The sequence below is a fragment of the Heteronotia binoei genome, chromosome 5, assembly GCF_032191835.1.
Source record: "Heteronotia binoei isolate CCM8104 ecotype False Entrance Well chromosome 5, APGP_CSIRO_Hbin_v1, whole genome shotgun sequence".
Lineage (NCBI taxonomy): Eukaryota > Metazoa > Chordata > Lepidosauria > Squamata > Gekkonidae > Heteronotia > Heteronotia binoei.
In genome coordinates, this window is record NC_083227.1 from 89,563,030 (window position 1) to 89,583,772 (window position 20,743).

Genomic DNA, 20,743 nt, shown 5'->3' on the forward strand with positions numbered 1-20,743 from the left:
GAACATCACGATTACCAGCTTGGTTGCCAGAGCACCTGGAGAAGTGACTCACACACGTCTGGCCAGAAAGTGTGCGTAAACCTATCCAGGGGCAAAAGGGATTTATGCAGTACTAGCAGCCATAACGCTACTAAGGCACTCTAAACCGGTACAAGAGTGCCCACCAGGAGAGCGGATGGTTCCCCTGTTGTTCCGTATGACGTCCATCCCAGCCATAGAGCGGAAGAGACTGCGCCACCAGGAGCTATCCAGGCGAATGGTTTTGAAGCGCTGACCATGGAATCCACCATGGAGGGCTAACACCACACGCAGCCATCTTCCTACCAAGCTTGACTCCATTCCAGTGAAGCAGACGGCTCACATGCACACCAGATGTCACCTATGCCTGCAAGCAACCTACCCACCCCAAGAGTGGTTAATCATCCAACCGCCACTTTCTTTGTTTGACGGAACTCAAGACAAAGACTGGTGCCCAGAAGAAGAGGAAGACCATCTTCGGCCAGAGACAAGGTCCTTTGTACAAACTGGGTGTTACCTAGGCCATGATTTGTCTATTGTCACCCTTTTAGATAAGTCTAATAGTCCTAAGCATCTCCCCACTAAAGTAATCTCTCTATTCTTCTTCCCAACTGTCATTTTGGAGCCTCCTCTTGGTCCATTACAACCTGAAAGTTCACTCAGGTATCCAGGATCCAAGCAAGTCCATTGGTCAAGAGCAAGCACCCAATTAGGTGCCACCAATGAACTTTCTATTGGTTGTCGCAGTAGTCCAGCCCTTATGGTCACTGCGAAACCTCCCCTTTTCGTGAGGTCACGCACTAGCTGACCACCTTGCTCCTCCCTCGTACCTTTCATCCCCTAAGGGCTCAAGAGAATCCTTATAATCTGTGCTTCTATCAGTATCCCAATTTCCACTGCATAAGGCCAAGTTTCGGGTCCCTTCTCCCACTTCCTTGCTCGTCGCCATTGGAGCCTTCCTTGAAGACTACAATAGGTAAATATCGCCCTGTTTGTCTACCCATGTGTTCCCCTATCTCTCAGTTTCCTAGGACTGAATGTGTGTTTTTATGAGTATTTTATCTTGTATGGAAGCCTATATTTTTCTTAATAAATTATAATTGGTTTACTTAATTAGAGTCCCTAATACTTTAAGCATTACTTTTCTGGACGTGGAATCCTGTATACACAGGTAAAAAGATCCTGAGTGAGCCAGGTGCCCACCTGACAATTTCCCAACCTCATTTTGAGTGCATTTTGGCTTACAGATGTGAACTGGAGGAGACTGACCAAGAGAGAGATCTTAAGGTCATGGTAGATAACTCACTGAAAATGTTGAGACAGTGTACAACTGCAATAAAAAAGACTAACGCTATGTTGGGAATTATTAGGAAGGGAATTGAAAACAAATCAGTCAGTATCATAATGCTCTTGTATAAATTCATGGTGTGGCCTCATTTGGAGTACTGTGTACTATTCTGGTCACCAGACCTCAAAAAAGATACTATAGCATTTGAGAAAGTCCATAAAAGGGCAACTAGACTGATTAAAGGGTTGGGACACTTTCCCTATGAAGAAAGTTAAAACGCTTGGGACTCTTTAGCTTGGAGAAACGTCAACTGAGGGGTGGCATGATAGAGGTTTACAAGATTATGCATGAGATAGAGAAGGTACAGAAAGAAGTACTTTTCTCCCTTTCCCACAATACAAGAATTTGTGGACACTCAATGAAATTGCTGAGCAGTCGGGGTTAGAACTGATAAAAGAAGTACTTCTTCACCCAAAGGGTGATTAACACATGAAATTCACTGCCACAGGAGGTGGTGGCAGCTACAAGCATAGACAGCTTCAAGAGGGAATTGGATAAACATATGGAGCAGAGGTCCATCAGTGGCTATTAGCCACAGGGTATTGATGGAACTCTGTCTGGAGCAGTGATGCTTTGTATTCTTGGTGCTTGGGGGGGGGGCAACAGTGGGAGGGCTTCTAGTGTCCTGGCCCCACTGATGGACCTCCTGATGGCACCTGGTTTTTTGGCCATTGTGTGACACAGAGTGTTGGACTGGATGGGCCATTGGCCTGATCCAACATGGCTTCTGTTATGTTCTTATGTGTTAATTTGCATTATTGGCAGTATTTAAGATACTGATAATATCTGTCTTTAGTGTCTGCTTTTTAATATTTATTTATTATTTATTTAATTGAATTTCTATCCCACCCTTCCCACATATGGAATCAGGGTGGTAACAATATATAAAGACACATTTAGGAATAAAGAAAACCAGTTCTAACACACTAAAACCACTAACCCTTAAAACAAGATGTTCTGAAGCAATAATTTATAATATCCCAGCACAACATGACAACAAAAGAAGAAGCCAGACCTACAAAGTTTTCAGTTGGTACATTTCATTGCTCTCAGATGAATCTAGAGCAGGCGTTGTGGTCCAGTGACCCAACAATATAAGATTATAGCAGACTATAGCAAGCTATAGCAGGAGGAGCCAGATGGTATTTGATGTCCACTGCCTCACCCAAAAGCCTGGAAGAACAGCTGCATTTTACAGGCCCTGTGGAACTGGAACAGATTTTGCAGGGCCCTGATCACTATCGAGAATGTGCTGTAGATGGGAAAAAGTTGACTTGGCAACCATGGTGACCTGGGCACCCCACCAAACCCTGGAGCTGAATTTCTGCATGCAGTCTCCTACAGTTCAGGTAAAGGATGTCTGTATTCATGAGATTCAACTTCAGCCAGCTTCATTGTAACCAACCAGCCACAGCTCCTAAAGCCCTGTCCAAAATATCGGGGCTTGAGTCCGCCATCTGTCTATTAACAGATAGAGCTGGGTGTCATCAGCATATTGATAACACCCCCCAATCCCCCCCCCCCATTAGCTGGATGAGGGGGTGTATATAGATGATAAAAAGCATCAGGGAAAGGATCACCTCCAGAAGGTACAGCAGATATTATGAACCTGCTCCCCAGCACCACCTTCTGCTGCTGGTCCTGGAGAAAGAAGGAGAGCCGTTGCAAGACAGACCCCCTAATCCCCACATTGGTGAAGCAGTGAGTCAAGAGATTGTGATCGACTGTGTTGAACACCCTGTCTGATCAAGAAGAAGCAGCACTGACCCACCTTGGTCCAGCTACCTCCAAAAATCATCTGTAAGGGTGACCAGCACAGTCTCAGTCCCATGGCCAGGGCAGAAATCAGACTGGAAGGGATCCAGGACAGAGGCGTCATGTCCTGTCAACCACCTTACTCAGGAACGGAAGGTTAGACACTGGGTGGTAGCTTGCCAGGACCCTAAGATCCAAAGATGGTTTCTTTAAGAGTGGATGCACCACTCCTTCAACCCCTCTGGGAAAACCCCTGGCATCAGGGTGTTGGGGTTTTTTTTAATTTAAAAAGTTAAAGACATTTCTCACATTTAATAGCACTGTTTGCCCCTCTAAAATCTGAAAGCAGTATTGTTGTACAATATACCATTAAATGTGAATTTTAAAATTAGGGCCTTTTCTAAATGGCAACTCTACCCAATGGAAGCCCTAATATTGTTGCAGCTGCTGACACAGTGCAGCAGCAACGAGGCTCCTAGATGGCAGTTTGCCTTATATTTTCCCTGCCCCAGTCTCTATCAGTTTTTTCTTAGTTTTTTTTTAAAAAAAATCATAATAGATATACCATTTTATGCCAACTTCCCCTTAAAAAAAATAAGAACCCTTAAGAATTCTTACTGGTGCCATGCAGGGAGTGATGATGACTGCTGTGGGAACTTGAGCAGGGAAAATGGCTGCTGTGTTGGCAGAAAAATCCAGGCGTTCCTGCCCACATGACAGCCAGCCAGTCTTTGGAGTTATCTTTACCAAAACATTGAAACCAAGCAGATTTGAGAAAGATTGCAGAAAATCCAAGGAAAATCTGCGGGGTTCATGGAAGCACTATGATGCCATGAGAAAGCAGGAGACACAAAACAACAATACTACACCACATTCCAAATAGTATTGAACCTGAGCAAATCACCTGTGTTGAAGCAGCCTAGACCTAATACCAGCATTAGTCCACAGATACGAATGTTCAGCAGTTGACCACTCATCTACTGAACAGCTGGTCAGTGCAATCAATTTTGTCTCAGCAAAAATGAGGGTCTCACTCCATGAAACAAAGTATTTGAGCTTTCATAGTGATCAGTCATCTGTAAGGGGCCGTGGACATGAATGCTTGATCCATATACCTGCTTTTTAATGTCCTGATCAGTACTTAATCTAGCAAGGATATTTGCATCTGGAAGACTGTGACCTTGGGCACATGTACATGTGTGTAAACCCCAGTGAACAACAGGATTTAGGACATACCATTGACAGATTTCTCTATATTTGCTTATTGTACATTGAGTTTTGGGCGGTGAAATATATGACCCAAATCCATAGAAGAGGTTTCTGCTTGAACTGATATGAGGTGATATGAAGACTGTATCTATGGTGTTTAATCCACCATGGCTCATTCACACATACCAATTGACACATTGCAGTCTTATACAGTTATACCCCTGTAAACCCATTTATTTCAATGGGTTAAGACTGGATTAATTAGGCGTATGATTGCATGGTCAGCATTGCAGTCATCAAGCAAAGAACATACGCGATGCAAACAAATCCTTTCTCTTCTGAATAAACATCTATAGGATTAGAAAGCCTTTTGCTGCTATGCATTCCTGCTAAAAAAAAAGCCCTGTTGTTTACTATAGCATTTTGAAATGAGTGGACAATAAACAATAGGTTAAAAACCTTTGGGAGGGTGATGGGACTGTCTGAACCAAAGAACTGCTTTTCATACTGTAAACTGCTAAAAAAATCATATAAAATGCATTAATGAAATAATTGTAACAGTTAAAACAAATCTTAGAAAGCAGTGAGATTTCAGTCAGCTCAGACATTGCAGCAATAAATAAATACATCTCATGATAAGTTTCTTGGGGCATTCGAGGAAGGATAATTTCAAAAAAGTGTAAGATATGGGGTGGGGGACACAGACACAAAAATCTGCTGACTCAAAAGCTGACTGGAAGGACAACTGCAGAGGCTCTAAGCAGGTCCTGCTACCTGGTTTTGCTGCAAAGCAGTGATAATGTGGAGCTTTGTAATTAACAGAGGAAAAGAAAGGTGTGTTGGAATAAGAATGCCACTGAACAGACATGACAGCAGTGAGGTCTGTCTCGTGAGGACCCAGGTAAATCATTTTTCTGATACATGTTCTGTCATTAATTGAGGAAAAAAGCAATTTGCTCATCACTATCAGTCTAAAACTTGTATATTAACCGATATGCTAATATGTGAGTCCTGAACAGGAGACTTTGTACCTTTTACTGAATGGAAGCTTATTTTTCAGGGCATTCAAATAAAAAAAAAACATATATAGGATGATCACCTTTGTGGCTCTCCGACTGCAGAGATGTTAAATGTCATATATGATTTACTGTCCCACTGGGATGTGATTGATGTGGAAAGTCATTTTAAAATACTGCAGATAAATAAAAGTCAGGCTGTGCGTGAAGATGGATATCACTGTATGCTGGGTCTTGTGGGAAGCTAGAATTGTTTACATAACTGCAGAGGATTCTCCGGCTATGTTACCATATAATGCATACCACCTTGTAGGTAGATCCAAATAACTGCATGACCATTCAGGTTTATGTTTTTCACACTGTGGAAGTGGAGATTTGTAAACACTATGTGGTTTGTGTTCAGTTATTTCCCTCATGATTTGAGTAGTATTGGCTTTAATGCCATCACCAGTATTAAACTTATTCACACACTTGGTTCAGAGTTATGTCTGAATTTTTAACATATACATGACTTCCTGGTACAAGACTGGGAAGTCATTAGTTAAAATGACCTCAGCATTTGTAGCTAACCACCTATATTCTATTTTGCAGGACTGTACATATTAGCACGTGCTACTGTTTCCTGTTAACTAATATACTGTATGATAGATCACATGGCTACACTAGATCAATCCAAAAGTAAGCAGGTAAAGAACAGAGACATTATTGGGCCTACTGGTGGCTATTCCACTGCATCTTTATATAAAAGTAGGCTGTAGTTGCCCCCCCCAGTCGGAATGAAGAGACAGACACAAAGTGTTGGGTATAAAAACCGGGCCGCTTTATTTAAAGAACTTATAAACCTATAACTGGCAGGGATGGGGCCTAAACGGGACAAGCCCTGGGGTCACCCCCTGACCCCGCCTTGTCCTAGAGGGCGAGCCACGCTGCCCCCAGCACAAGCCCGCCGTATTCGGGTTGTAGCTGAGCGGCCAGGCCCCCAGCCTTTCTCCACCTGGGCCAGCATCAATCCCCCATGGAAAGATCCGCCCAGGTGAGGCTTTTCCGTGATCTGCATTCCCCACACTGAGCCGTGTGGCCCATCTGTGGTTCATACAGACCACCAGCACCCCTGGTGCTAGGCCATAGGTGCTCCCTTGAAAACACTGTGGCCAATCCATCCTCCAGCCTGTGACTGAACTAAAACTCCTACCAATAAACCTAACGCTACAAGGCAGTACAAGGTAGGCGAAAAACAACGCCACATTGGCCAATTCTGTGAAGGTGAAAAAATTCCTACCTGGCCCCCAATAAGGCAACCGGTTGAAACCTGTACTGCCAAGGGGAGGGCGGGTGGGCAGAGAGCCCAAGAAGAACTGCGTAGCTCTGGGCGGGGCCGGGGCTTATATAGCCCCGACGCCGCGCCCAGAGAACAGACCCGGATGTGCCGGGCTGAGAGCTCTGCTACTCCCTCCTTCCGAGGGGGCAAAGACGGCCCCCAGCCTGAATGCCGGCGATGCCGGCTTGGCTGGGAAGGGGCCGGGCCATACAAACATATCCAGATTTTGCTAGCCTGAGAGATCATGGATTGTGACGGATTCTGGCTTCACTGGCACAGATATAAAGTTGTCTAACTCAAGAAATCATTGTTTTTATGAGAGTTGAAGGTGGTATGATAGATGCATTTCCTATGGTTGTACTAATTTCTGTTGTCCAAGTACCATCACTGGTCAGAAAGATGGTTTTTTGAAACTACAAAATCTGGTAGGTATTGGAAACAGAAATGATAGAAAGATGGTTGTACAGAAGATGCACAATAGTGCTTCTCGGGTATCATCTTGCAGACGAATTGATTTAATTATTTTAAAAAATACTTAATGTTCGTATGCTATGTTTATTAGAGAATGTTTTTTAAAAATTTCATATTACAAAGACATAATTTCATGCAAATAAATTGGATTAAGGCACAAACTAGGTTTTAGATCTGGCATGAGTTGAGTCAGGAAGGATTTCCCTGGACCAGCGCTGAAGTTCACATAGCCAAATGTGACATCAGGGAACCAAAATTCCCAAGTGTGCTGGGCCCTGATTCAGCTCAGGACTGTGTCATGGTGAGAGCAGGTGTTTTAGCCTTCCTCTCTGCACTGCTTTCCAAGCCAAAACAGTCTCACTGGTCCCAGGCTAAATTGGGCTGGGCCTACTTGGGAGTCTTAGCACCCCAAATAACATTTGTCTGTGCAAACATTAGAGTTGGCTAGTTCACCCACATTCCCAGTATGCATGTTCTACATGTCTGGAGCTTGCATGCTTTCCATAACATTGAGTCTGAATCAGGGTATACACATACAAACGTCATTGTATCCGTTGATGGCAGACAGATTTGGGCTTGCATTTGCAAGTCCTAATTCACACTACAGATCCTATGCAGAGTAGGGGCAGATGCCTGAGCCCAAGACTGGCTCCTGTGCTATCTTGCTCACACCAGTTATTGAAATCATGAAAGAAATGACTATAACAGAGAAGGGTTGCAAGTCTGGATCTGTCTGGGAGAGTTGTGTTGAGGCCAAAAAGTGGAGGCTGCACATAAGACATGTTCTGTTAGGATCTGGAAGTACAATCCAAACATAGTTACACTCTTCCAGGACCACTGACTTAAATGGATTTAAAAGGGTGTAATTCTGCCTAGGATTGCAGTATAGGAGTGTTAGTGTCTTAAGGTTTGTATCCATTTGACCTTTAAATATGTGCTGGCTATGTTGACTACTGTATACCATTCATCCCTTTTCTACCAGTAAATTATCTAGATTTTTAGAAAGATGTCATAAAATGCCAGTATTCTTGCCTTGCAAGAAAGCAAACTAGAAAAGCCTTTCAACAGTTTGGAAGAGCAGAAACCAAATTTATAGATTGTGTATTGTTTCCTTCTGTTTCCAGCTTGGAGAGACCAAGGCACTGCTGCACTCTGCTTACAGCGCTTTTTATTTATTGATCTCTATTTTCTCTCTCTTTTCTGGCTCTTTGCTGGCAGTTTATCTTCCTTGTTTTTTATTTTATTTGGATTATAATCTAGTCCTAGGAGGGAGGGAAAAACCAAGGGATTTCCTGGTTTGTGTTCTGTCTGCTCTCTGCAAAGTGTTTTCTGCTATTTAATTTTTATTTTAGCCTATACAGTCCCCATTAGTTCCTGGAATACAGGAATTATAAGAGGCCGTTACTGTTTTACACAATTGGTATTTACACTCCTTGGGATTTTATCTCATGTAGATAAAGCTAATGCTGAACTTGTTATTACCTGCTATCTGCTCAGCATTATGTCTGAGCAGAGAGGAATAGTTAGTAACTGAAAGATTGATTCATTTTGATAGGAGGGCAAAGGGTTTTATTCAGATTGGCTTTGTTTTACCAACTGGTTTCTAGTAGGGGTGGCCACGGACTGGTTCACGGACCAAATTTTGTCACAGATCAGGGCCCAGTTCACAATCCATGAGCCCAATCTGTGCAATCAAGCCACTCACAAACTGCCCATGGACTGCCATGTTTCCCATGGAGGTTTACGCAGTCTGTGGGATTGGTCCGTGAGCCAGACATGCTGGTGCCAAGGATTGCCAAGGCAATGGGGGATTGCCTTCCCTTGCTGAGGTGCAATTTGCTTCCCCTGCCAGTGGAGCACAACTTCAGAGAGTGAAGGAGGGCATATTTAAATGCCTCCCTTCCCTTCTCCAGTCACACCACAGCAGTGGCACTCTTCCAGGAGAGAAGGGGAAGCAATTTGCCTTCCCTTCACTCCTGGAAGTATGCTGTTGCTGCAGGGTGACTCCAGAGAGTGAAGGGGGCATGTTTAAATGCCTCCCCTTCCCTTCCCAGTCTCACAGCAGCAGTGGCACACAATTTGCCTTCCCTTCACGCCTGGAATTGTGCCTCAGCAAGTGGAAGGGAGGGCATTGGGAATGCCTTTTCTTCACAAACTTAATAAACCATGCCTCAGTCTGTTAAATGAGAAAGCCCATTGAGGTTCACACTTTGTGAACCCCACAAATAATGAACCTCAGTGGACCTCCATTTTTTCAATCCATGCCCACCCTTAGTTTCTACTTTTTATATTTTATATAAATTAGTAAGATTGCTAAATAAGCTTGGTGCAGAACTGTGTGACTTGGAAAACTGAAAATGGAGAAGAGGAAGTTATTTGCTCCTCATGTTGCTATGTCTGCCTAGCACTCTTGTGCATAATGTGTGAGCAAGTACTTCTGTTGAAACCATGGAGAAGTGCTCTTGCACAGTTTCCATGCATTGCAATACAGCAGGGGCCCCCAACCTTTTTAAGCCGTGGGCACCTTTGGAATTCTGATGGGCACAACCCCTGTGGCCATAATAAGCAGCAGAGCCACACACACACAGGAAGCTTGGGCACTGGGGACAAGAAGAGTTTTTAGAAATACACTGGGAATGAGAAGTGAGAGAGAGAATAAAACCAAGACTGTGGTGGCAGCTGCCACTGAAACACTATTTTAATCTGCATAGTCAATTGGATCTCCAATGGCCAATCAAGTTCTGCTGGGCAGGAGCCCCACTTGGGCTCATCCAATTTCTAAAAACACTTGGTGGTGCCAGGAAAATGGTGCTGAAGGCACTATGGTGCCCATGGGCACTACTTTGAGGACCCCTGCAACTGTGTTTGTGTAGGAAACTATCCAATGTATTGTGCCCTTGGCTGCTGAAAGTGGATTTCCCCATTCATAACAACGCAGTTTATGAAAAATAGTAAGAAACTATTTTGTATTCAATTTATGAAAGTTGCCAGTAAAGAGTCCCAAGTATAATAAAATTATTACACATTTTTATTTTGAAGAACATTTTGCATTTCTTTTCATACAAAATGATGTAGGTTGAGAAATCATTTACAAACCCTTAAATCCTCTCCTGGCATTTGAAAGAATGATTCAAGAAGAGGTCTGTAAGGTATCCATAGCAAATTGCCACTGTGTACAAAATGGTTATATATTAACATAGTTCATACATATCACATTTTTTAAAAAAAATGTGACCTGAATTGCTACCTATTTTGTTAATACAGATAAACCCTGATAAGGTTACTTGGCAGGCCAAGTCAATTTATCCAGTGTTAATAAAATAGACATTTATCATTCTCCAAAACCACATTAGCCTCAATATCAGGATTTTACTGCATCATGAACAATATCTAAGCCCTCCTTTGATTGCATAAAAAAATGAATCCTCAAAACAGTACATGGAGAACAGCAAAAAGTGAGGCAATCAAGCCAGGAATCTTTTGGTTCTGTAAATGATTGTTCCATAAAATGTTCTACTTCAATCTGAGTAATGTGTTAATATTTTGCATCCACCTGCTAAACTATTTCTTCATAAGAAGTCTCTACCAAGGAATACTTGGTGATATAATAGTTGTACATACCTCAAAGTTAAGAAAACCTTGTCGACGTGGCCCAATTTCATGATGTTTTCTTTTTTTTGCCTGCTATCAGGAGTTGTAGTATAAATGAAAGCACAGCTTGTCTTCAGTCAAAAAGATTAAAGATAATTCCAAATCTCTTAATTTTCCACATATATGACTGCAAATAGTCATCATCCTTGTCTTAATGTAAAGTGAGATTCCTAGTGACTCAAAATGTTTTATAAAATCTCTGTAAAATTAAGGGGTTTTTTTAAACTTCAAAAGCAATTTACAATGAAGAAATAATAGGTGGCTGTATTTAAATATTTAATTCTAAAGCTCTATACAGTAAAAATACTTCTATCTAGAATTCTGTGGAGAATTACAATAATTAGGCTCCATAAATATTGCTGCAGTTCAATTACGGTACAATAATTACAAAATATAGAACATCTCTTTACAAATACAAATGATTGTAGATTACAATTTATTTACAATATTCTCTGCTATATAATTTTTAACAAACTCTTATCTAACTCTACTTTAACCTGGTTGCAAGTGCATTGGTAAAAATGCAATTATTCCAGTATATTTTGCCCTTAATGTGACAGTCATAAAACAGACTATCTTTAATGATATTTTCTTATGTAAACTGGTGTTACATATGAGAGGAAAACGCTTGTCAGCATGTCCATTATCACAATCTCTTGTAGGTAGCGTCTGACAAATTGTATTAGACAAATACTTTAAAAAAAAGAAAAGAAAAAAGAGGCAAATTTGAAAACAATATCTGAGTGGATATGCAGAACAGTGGACATTTTGATATGTTGTGTGATTGTTGGTAATGACAATGTTGATTGTCATCACCATAACCTTTTCCTGCACGCTTTTCATTTGTGCAAACTCTTTCCCTGATGGAAAACACTGACACTCAGAAGAGCAGCAGCAGCAGCAGCAAATCTTCCAACTTCATCTTCATATTTTGAAAGTGAGCTGGTTCGAATCTCCTTGGGTCTAACAATCGCAAAAGTCTTCGTGACCTGCTGCTTGGAATCTGCTTCACTGTGCCAGAGACACTTCTTAATAAATAAAAGTATGGCTTCCTTGTGATGTAATATCATCACCCGTACAAAGCTCGATTCCTTATTAATTCCAACTAGTGCCTAACATCTTGGAAAACTAGGAGGCACTTTTGTTTATTTAAAATCACACCATTGTTTTCTTGCTAAATACTATAAGGTTGTAATGCATATCATTTCATCAGCTAAGTCTTCTTCATATTTACCAGTATCAGGCTCTTCATCACTATAACCAGGACCAAAGTCCTGAAGTTCATAATCTTGTCTGTTTAAAATAGGGAACATGTCACCATTGGTCCCATTGCTAATGCTTCCATTCAAAAGGTTACTTGCAGCACTTTCCATCTCATCTATAGTCATGTCGCAAGCATCTGCAATCTCATGTTTTGTAGCAGAAACAAACTTTGGATCTTTTGCGTACCGTCCTAATCCCTCTGAAATAAGTACCTGCAGAAAAGTTAATGTGACATTTAGAAACCAGAGGCAAATGGAGACAAAGCTTCAAGACTTTAATTGTACAAGATGCAAAACTTCTGTGTATTGCTTTTTTTCTTTTTTTGCATTTTAAGGGACGTTTGAAAGGCTCCTTCCTAGCTGATACAAATGTTTCTGAAATTATTTATCTGAAAAATGTAAGAGGCACCTTCTCCCTAAGATGATATTGTGTTTGAGTTGACAGCAGAAGTTTCCTGATTAATTTTCTATGAGCTTTAGTGGCATCCTCACAAAACATGGGGTGTGAACTGGCAGAGACTAACCAAGAGAGAGATCTTGGGGTCGTGGTAGATAACTCACTGAAAATGTCAAGACAGTGTGCGATTGCAATAAAAAAGGCCAACACCATGCTGGGAATTATTAGGAAGGCAATTGAAAACAAATCAGCCAGTATCATAATGCCCCTGTATAAATCGATGGTGCGGTCTCATTTGGAATGCTCTGTACAATTCTGGTCACTGCACCTCAAAAAGGATATAATAGCATTGGAAAAAGTGCAGAAAAGGGCAACTAGAATGATTAAAAGTTTGGAACACTTTCCCTATGAAGAAATGTTAAAATTCTTGGGGCTCTTTAGATTGGAGAAACGTCAACTGCGGGGTGACATGATAGAGGTTTACAAGATTATGCATGGGATGGAGAAAGTCGAGAAAGAAGTACTTTTCTCCCTTTCTCACAATACAAGAACTCGTGGGCATTCAATGAAACTGCTGAGCAGTCGGGTTAGAACAGATAAAAGGAAGTACTTCTTCACTCAAAGGGTGATTAACATGTGGAATTCACTGCCGCAGGACATGGTGGTGGCTACAAGCATAGACAGCTTTAAGAGGGGATAGGATAAACATATGGAGCAGAGGTCCATCAGTGACTATTAGCCACAGTATATTATTGGAACTGTCTGGGGCAGTGATGCTCTGTATTCTTGGTACTTGGGGGGGGGGCAAAGTGGAAGGGCTTCTAGCCCCACTTGTGAACCTCCTGATGGCACTTGGTTGTTTTTTTCTTGGCCACTGTGTAACACAGAGTGTTGGACTGGATGGGCCATTGGCCTGATCCAACATGGCTTCTCTTATGTTCTTATAGTTTGTGTGTGGTTTGACCAACGCAGGAAGTCATATGGGGCTGAAGGCTATCCATATTGTAACCAAAATTACTCAATCCTATATTGCTTGTTTAGAAATCCTGGTAAAACTGCTGGACAATGGGCTCAAAATATAGTGCAGGGGTGGCCAACGGTAGCTCTCCAGATTTTTTTTGCCTACAACTCTCATCAGCCCCAGCCAGCATGGCCAATGGCTGGGGCTGATGGGAGTTGTAGGCAAAAAAACCTCTGGAGAGCTACTGTTGGCCACCCCTGATAGAGTGCATAGTTAGTGTGAGTAGTTTTAAGATCCTGGCTCAACATAATGAGATAGAGGTCAGAAGTTAAATTTAATTATATGGCACTGAATGATACTATAACACAAATCTTTCTCCAGTTTCTCTTATTTCCTGTCTTGAGCTCTTGAACTCTGTTTTAGCTCCAGAATGATTACAAACAGGCATCAGACAGCACCATAGCATAAGCTCTCTTACAGTTTCACAAAAATAAATTGATATAAGAAGGGATCAGATTATGAGTGATTGTAATCTTTATGAGAAAACAGATTATGAGTAACTATGGTCATTGTATCATTCTATAACCAAATCAGCATCACAGCATTGAGCATTCCAAATCATTTTTGTTCGTGTCTGCTCTTGTGCCAATACAATGAGTAGCTCTCTCCTCATAGAAATGGACTATTGTGGATCTCCTGTTAGCAGTCTGCTCTTGGTTAGGGGAATCCAAGTTTCTGGGTAGGATTCATGAAATCCTAGTTTATGCAAGCACAGCAGTAGGTAGGCAGAGAAAGAATGTACACTCTTGTTGTGCTTGCAGATCATTCATTACAGACACCTACTTCCTCCCTCCCTCAGGTAATTGGTGTTAGAATTGGAGGCCTTTGCACTGTCTCTTAGGCTTAGTCTTCAGAGGGAGCTATCAGAGTCAGATATATATATCTGCTATTCCTTTGAAATGTAGATTGCTACTCTAGGGAAGTTCCTTCCTTCCGGTTCTGACACCTCTTTCGTGTACACATTGCCAGACTCTGCATCTTGGCACCATGACAGCAGGACACATGTCTCACATCTCTGGACATCCAGCTAGTTAGATTACATTAGATATGTTATCTTTCATCTACCTATAATAAATTAGTTTGAAATCTCAAGAAGGTTCCATGTATCATCTTTTGTTTCATGCTTGCACACACACAGCCTCAGTTGACCACATGGCTTGTGCTGTGCTTACAGCCTAGTTTACTCTGCCAAGATACGCGAATACATTGCAATAATTTCCCAACCATTAGTGCCGTCAGATCTCACAGCATTATTCAGAACTGATGTGCTCGTAATTTGTTTTGTGGAAGTAGAAGGGAGTTGTAGGCTTCCACAAGTATGAAGGGTAGGGATGAGAAGTCTCTCTGGCACTCTATCACTCCTTATTTCTATAAGGATGAGAAGACTTAAACTTGTCAGTCGCTGGTGGAACCGGCACTAGCATGCACTGAGCCCTGCTGTGTTTTCATACAAGAACTGTGCTTTGATTCAAATCCTAGTTGACCAGGTGTCAGAGCCTCACTAGCTTTGCATAAACGAAGCTACCTCAGTATCTAATCACAGTGCTTACAGGGGAAACAACTGAAATATATTTTACACACTAATATGTTATTTATTTATTTAGGGAAAATACCTGAGGTGTAAAAAACAAATCTGATTTTCAAACGTTATATCTCAATGATTAAGGTAGATAAAGTGTATGTAAAGCCAGAGAGTTCTTTGTGTTACTGAAAGACAGCCTTATATATCATAGCTGAAAACAAAATTTCAGTGGACTCACCGCTTCTACCAAACTGTCTGCACTTCGCTGTTTGTCACTATGCTTATGCCTAAAGTCACTCGGAACAGTCAAATTAGCTGGTGTAAATGTCCGATAGGCAATATCAGGGTCATCCGTGTACCAGGAACTCCTATGCAAAGAAGGCAGACTGCCATTCATGTGTTCTGTAGATTCTGCTCTGTCAACTTGTATAAGAGGTGTATAATATGGAGTACGGTCCCGGTTGGGTGGGGTAGCTGGTGGAGTGGCCCAGGAACGTGTTGAGCGACTAGGGGAATGTCTATGAGCTTTAGTGGCATCCAATCCTGCAACAGCCATGACCTGTGGGAGAAATTAAAACTTTATTGACATGCACACTCAGATATATGGAGGCAACAGCCAACAGCTCCATAAGTAACTGTAATTAGTAATCACATTTGCTGGTCATCTCAGTCCAAGTGAGGTGTTCTTTTGTGTAATCTAAGGACATTTAGGGTAATAAAATATGTTACACACAAGAAACCTTGTGCCTCATATCTCAGACTGAATGCAAATCATCACTTTGGGGGTCACCCAGAGACCTGAAAAACCACTGGAAATAGTCTCAGACACCAGGGCCATTTTGGTGGCCACCACTACTGAGCATGGACTGAATGTAGGGTTGCTAGCCCTGCACTGGCAAATACCAGGATATTCAGATTAGAGACTGGGGAGACTGAGTTTCAGGGAATGTCATGTCATAACTTCCATGGTACTTGATAGATCTCCTCCCCAATCTCCATGGTAAAGATCATGACTCACCCAGTAGAACCTCATGCTAAGCTGGGCTGGTCTTCCTTACCTAGGGTTCCAGCTCCCAGCAGGGATTCCCCCACTTTTGGGGAAAATCCCACCCCCAAACAGGCACATCACTGCAATGGTGTCATTGTGTTGGAGACATCGCACAGCAACACTCTGGGCCTGGGGCAAATTCTATGGTTTTAAAAGCAAAAACCCCAGAGTTTTGCCCCAAAACCACAGCATCATAGGCAACATTGCTGATGCAATGACATCACTTCCTAGTGTAAATGTCTTCCTAGTGATGTCATCATGTCACCCCTGGAACACCCCCGAAATCCCCCAGCTGCAATGATGAGGGGACCTGGCAACACTACCTCTAGCTCTAGGCCAGTTGGGCCTAGTGGGAGCTCATGAGAGGGTAGTCCTCCAGTCCAGCCATCCATCTGGACTCTTCTGGTGGATATAACAGCTAATCCATTTCTGCTGTGACCTGTGCAGTGGGTTCTGGATCCTTTACTTAAGCTACACAACCCAGTGTGCACTAATCCTTCAGTTTTATTGCTGACAACCTATGTAACAATTGTGAGCACTCTCAAGAGGTCCCCACAGTATTATACTGTAGTATATTTCAGAAGTATATATATATATATATATATATATATATATATATATATATATATATATATATATATATATATATATATATATATATATATATATATATGTGTGTGTGTGTGTGTGTGTGTGTGTGTGTGTGTATTTACACAGAATGTGCGAAACTGGCTCAGAACAAAACACAGCAAGATAATAATTCAATATTATTAAAGGAAAAGCTATATTATTAAAAGGCATACTAAGATAAATGCTTTTGCTACTCTTAATACAGGCTACAGTGACCTTACACTTTATAGTAACTTCTGCTTCATGTTTAGGAGACTTGCAATGTAATCCTAAACAGAGTTACATCCTTCTAAATCCACTGAGTCAGTGGGTTTAGCATTGGATATTGTAACTGCATGCAAGAGGATCTGGGAAGAAAAGAGAATTCGCTCACTTGGGTACACAGCAGCTGGCCCTAGCCTCTCATTGGGTAGTTAAGCCTCTTTGGCCATTGCTTGCCTCCTGTTTTATCTTATATAGGACCTCTCTTCTCTCTCCCACCTGGACTTGGAACTGTAGAAAGTTAACCTTTCCAAAGTTAATCTGTTCCTAATAAGTTAAATGTAGTTACATGGATATGTTATGTAACATGTGGTTCTATTTGTGTAAGTAAAATTTCTTTCTCTTGTTACTATTGGAGTAAGATCATCTTTGTAATTTGTTTGGACAGGATTTCCCCCTTAACCAGGAAACATAGAGGATCGAGGATACTGTGTAAAGCTTTGTGCTTCTGAGGCAATTTTTTTTAAACATTTAACCCAATTCTTAGAAGGGCTGACTTGCCTTATTATGTCACTATAAGGCAGAAGTGTTCAACATAGGATATTGGTTTCAGCCCAAGTAGCTGCATTCTCAGATCATTTATTCCATTTGGGGGCACACTGTCAACACGATTAATAACATTTATCTGACAACAGCTACTATCCTATGCAGATTTACCTGCTAGTAAGCCCTGTTGAACTTAATGGAATGGTGTCTAGTTATACTTAGGATCGGACCACACAGTTGAAATGCTCTGCATACTTCCTCCCCCCACCATGTAAGGTCTATTAAGCAAAATGCAAATCTCTTCTGATTAAGCATAACAGCAGGCTTTATGCATAGTTTGGTTTTAGCAATGCGTATGTGTAAAGTGCCATCAAGTCACAGCCAGCTTACAGCAACCCCATCAGGCTTTCAAGGCAAGAAACTAACAGAGGTGATTTGCCATTGCCTATGTTTGTACTGTGACCCTGGACTTCCCCGGAGGTCTCCCATCCAAGTACTAACCAGGGCTGACCCTGTTAGCTTCGGTGATCTGATAAAGTCTTATTTGGGGGCCATCCAGTGATATTGCCCCCTAAATAAGCCAAAAACTCTTACCACAATGGCAACAAAAAGTACATGAATGTGTTCACAGACATAGCCAAATGCAACACACCATTTTAAATCAGTTTTATCTCATTTACTTGCTACAATATACATATCTACTTTAGAATATGCTATTTGAGTATGAACATATTTTGATGACATTTTGTGGTAAATACTATAGCAAATTTGGCTACTCTCAGTGTAATCACTACTACTATGTGAAGAGGGTATCAGGTTTTTGCAATTACTTCTTTCCTCCAAGTAAGAAAGAAAAGGATTTTTCTGCAGACAAAGCTGAATGAATCAGACCACTGCTGGACCACAGAAAGGAATTTGTTAAAAAAATATGCCAATAAAGGTCTATGAATGATGATTTATTTAAAGGGTCCTCAGAAACAGGCCAATAAGGGAGTGATCCTAAGCAGGTCTACTCAGAAGTAAGGCTCATTCCTTGCACCCTCAAACACAATGAGAAAAAGTCTTTAATGACACACACTATACTGATGAATATTAAAAAAAACTGCATGCGTGGATTTGCTTCTACTTGAATTTAGTTTGAAGTAATTTTCAGTGATAATTGTTTTTATCTGGTTTAAAATTTTGTAAAATCACCTTGGGAAATGGCCAGATAGAACTTCCCTTAAATGAACAAACAAATAATAAACTGAATAGTACATTTAATCAGGGTGGGGTTTTTTAGAAAAAGCCCAGCAGGAACTCATTAGGCTATACACCCTGACACCAAGCCAGCCGGAACTGCGTTCCTGTGCATTCCTTAGGGCGGCCAAGCCCCGGTCCGGGCAGGGGTTCCCCCGCCCAGGAGGTTCCCAACCCACTGGCCCATACTGGATGGTGGGGGAGCCTCCCCCTCCGTCGCTGGCGTGATGATGTCACCCAAAAGTGACATCATTGCGCTGGTGATGCCCCATGTGGCCGCTCTAGGCATTTCTGGGAAAACTCTATGGTTTCCCCAGACACTCTAGCCATCTGGGAGGGGGAACTCTATGGTACAATAGGTACCATAGAGTTTTTTCCCTCCCAAATGGCTAGAGCATCTGGGAAAATCATAGAGATTTCCCAGAAGGCTAGAGCAGCTGCAGAGGACATCGGCAGTGCGATGATGTCACTTCCAGGTGACGTCATTGCGTTGCGTTCGCACACTAAAGTCCCCCGCTGCATGAAGCAGCTGACTTGGCAATCCTAGCGTTCCTGCTTAAAAAATGCCCTGCCTTTAATAGCAAAACACGACTGCTATTGTTATATATGGCATTCTAAAAGAAGTAAATCTTTTCTCAGAACTCTATCTACAGGAGAGAGAGTTCATTTACACATAGGTTCCTATTTTATTATGATGATCTAAAGAGTTGTTTTTAATAAAAGAAGAAAGTCACATTGAGTGAAATGATTGTAGAGTTGCACTCTGAACCAAACTTTGGGAGGTTAAAGAGCCTCTTAAGAAAAGACAAACTTTTCTCCCCTACATTTGGATTTGAAAGACATTAATTGCACTTGAAATCCAATCCCTAACTGGTAAAACAGAAATATTATTTTCACATATTTATTTTCAATAAGATGTAAATCAAACTGCATGTGGAACTTCTCTGACTGTAATAAAACTTTTAGATGGTTCGCTGTGAGTGTGTGGAAACTTTGGGCAATTGATAATGAGACCCTGCCTTATCACTTCTGTTCCAGTTTGGCAGAAATTTGCTTACCACTGGTCTTTGCCCATCTGCAGACTAGGCTTGAAGCAGAATACTTGCTCAGAGAAGCACCCCTTTGGTTTTTATTTGCAACTGCATCATGGCAGCAGTTTTAAGATTTAAGCAGCAACCCATATTTTTGTCCCCAAGAATCAGGATAAGATCCAAAAGGATAAAGTTCTCAGGACTGTAACGTGAATTGGAGGCCTTGGAATTTATTTCAGAATCTGAATGTCTAAATCAGGTTTAAAATCACAAAAAAAACACAATAGTTGGCATATTAAAAAGGAAACCAAATTTTGTTTAAACTTACCTGCTGTTGCATTAAATGCAAAGGTAATGCAGTGCGGTGGTGAAAACTAGGGGACAGTGGTATTTCATCTTGACTGCCTTGTCTGCGGAGGCATTCAAAATTAAAGGAAGAACGGCGATTTGCTAAAACATGAAAAGAGTGAGTTGGTGATTGCAGCATTGTTCTACAATTCAGGTGTTTTTGTTTTGGATCTGCTAGATCCCAGTCCATTAGCACCTTAGAGACCAACACAATTATGGGGCATATAAGCTTTCAAGAGCCAAAGCTCTCTTTGTCAGAGTTGTTTTTGGATCAGTTGCATTCCCTGGTATGGTTGTCTTGAGGAGGTTCCAGTCATCAAGATTCATTCTCCTACCAGAAGGTCACTCTGAACCTGAATCTAGGGCAGTGTCTGTTTAAAGAGGACTAGAAGAGAAAAGCCTCAATAAAGCCTAGAAAGGCAAGGACCTCAGACATAGCAGAGAAAAGAGCTTAGCATCACCCTGCTTCTTCTCCCCTCTGGCTCATTCCTGCTGTGAGGTTACAGGAGTTCTCCTTAGCACTGATTAGCCTGCCCCTATATACTACCATTCTGTAAGTATAGCCATACCAGATTACACCAATAAGCCATCTAGTCCAGCAGTGCTCAGTCAAATGCTACAGGGAAACCCATATGCATGACCAACTGACAGCTGACGGCTTCTCAGCAACTGAGAAGATCCATTCAGTATAGGATCAATAGCAAAAATTACA

General features: G+C 41.6%; 1 protein-coding gene across 12 annotated transcripts in view; it reads right to left on the bottom strand.

The window, feature by feature from the left end:
* Nucleotides 1-11,762: 11,762 nt before the first annotated feature.
* The window catches only part of CACNA1D (calcium voltage-gated channel subunit alpha1 D), a 384,077-nt gene continuing 375,096 nt past the window's right edge, over nucleotides 11,763-20,743 (bottom strand). For all 12 annotated transcript variants that reach the window (XM_060239786.1, XM_060239787.1, XM_060239788.1 and 9 more), the window contains 3 exons: nucleotides 20,012-20,133; nucleotides 15,227-15,547; nucleotides 11,763-12,261 (listed from right to left, as the gene is read on the bottom strand). In XM_060239786.1, coding sequence (XP_060095769.1) covers nucleotides 11,968-12,261; nucleotides 15,227-15,547; nucleotides 20,012-20,133 — 737 coding nt within the window. In that variant the 3' untranslated portion in view covers nucleotides 11,763-11,967. The remainder of the gene's footprint in view (nucleotides 12,262-15,226; nucleotides 15,548-20,011; nucleotides 20,134-20,743) is intronic.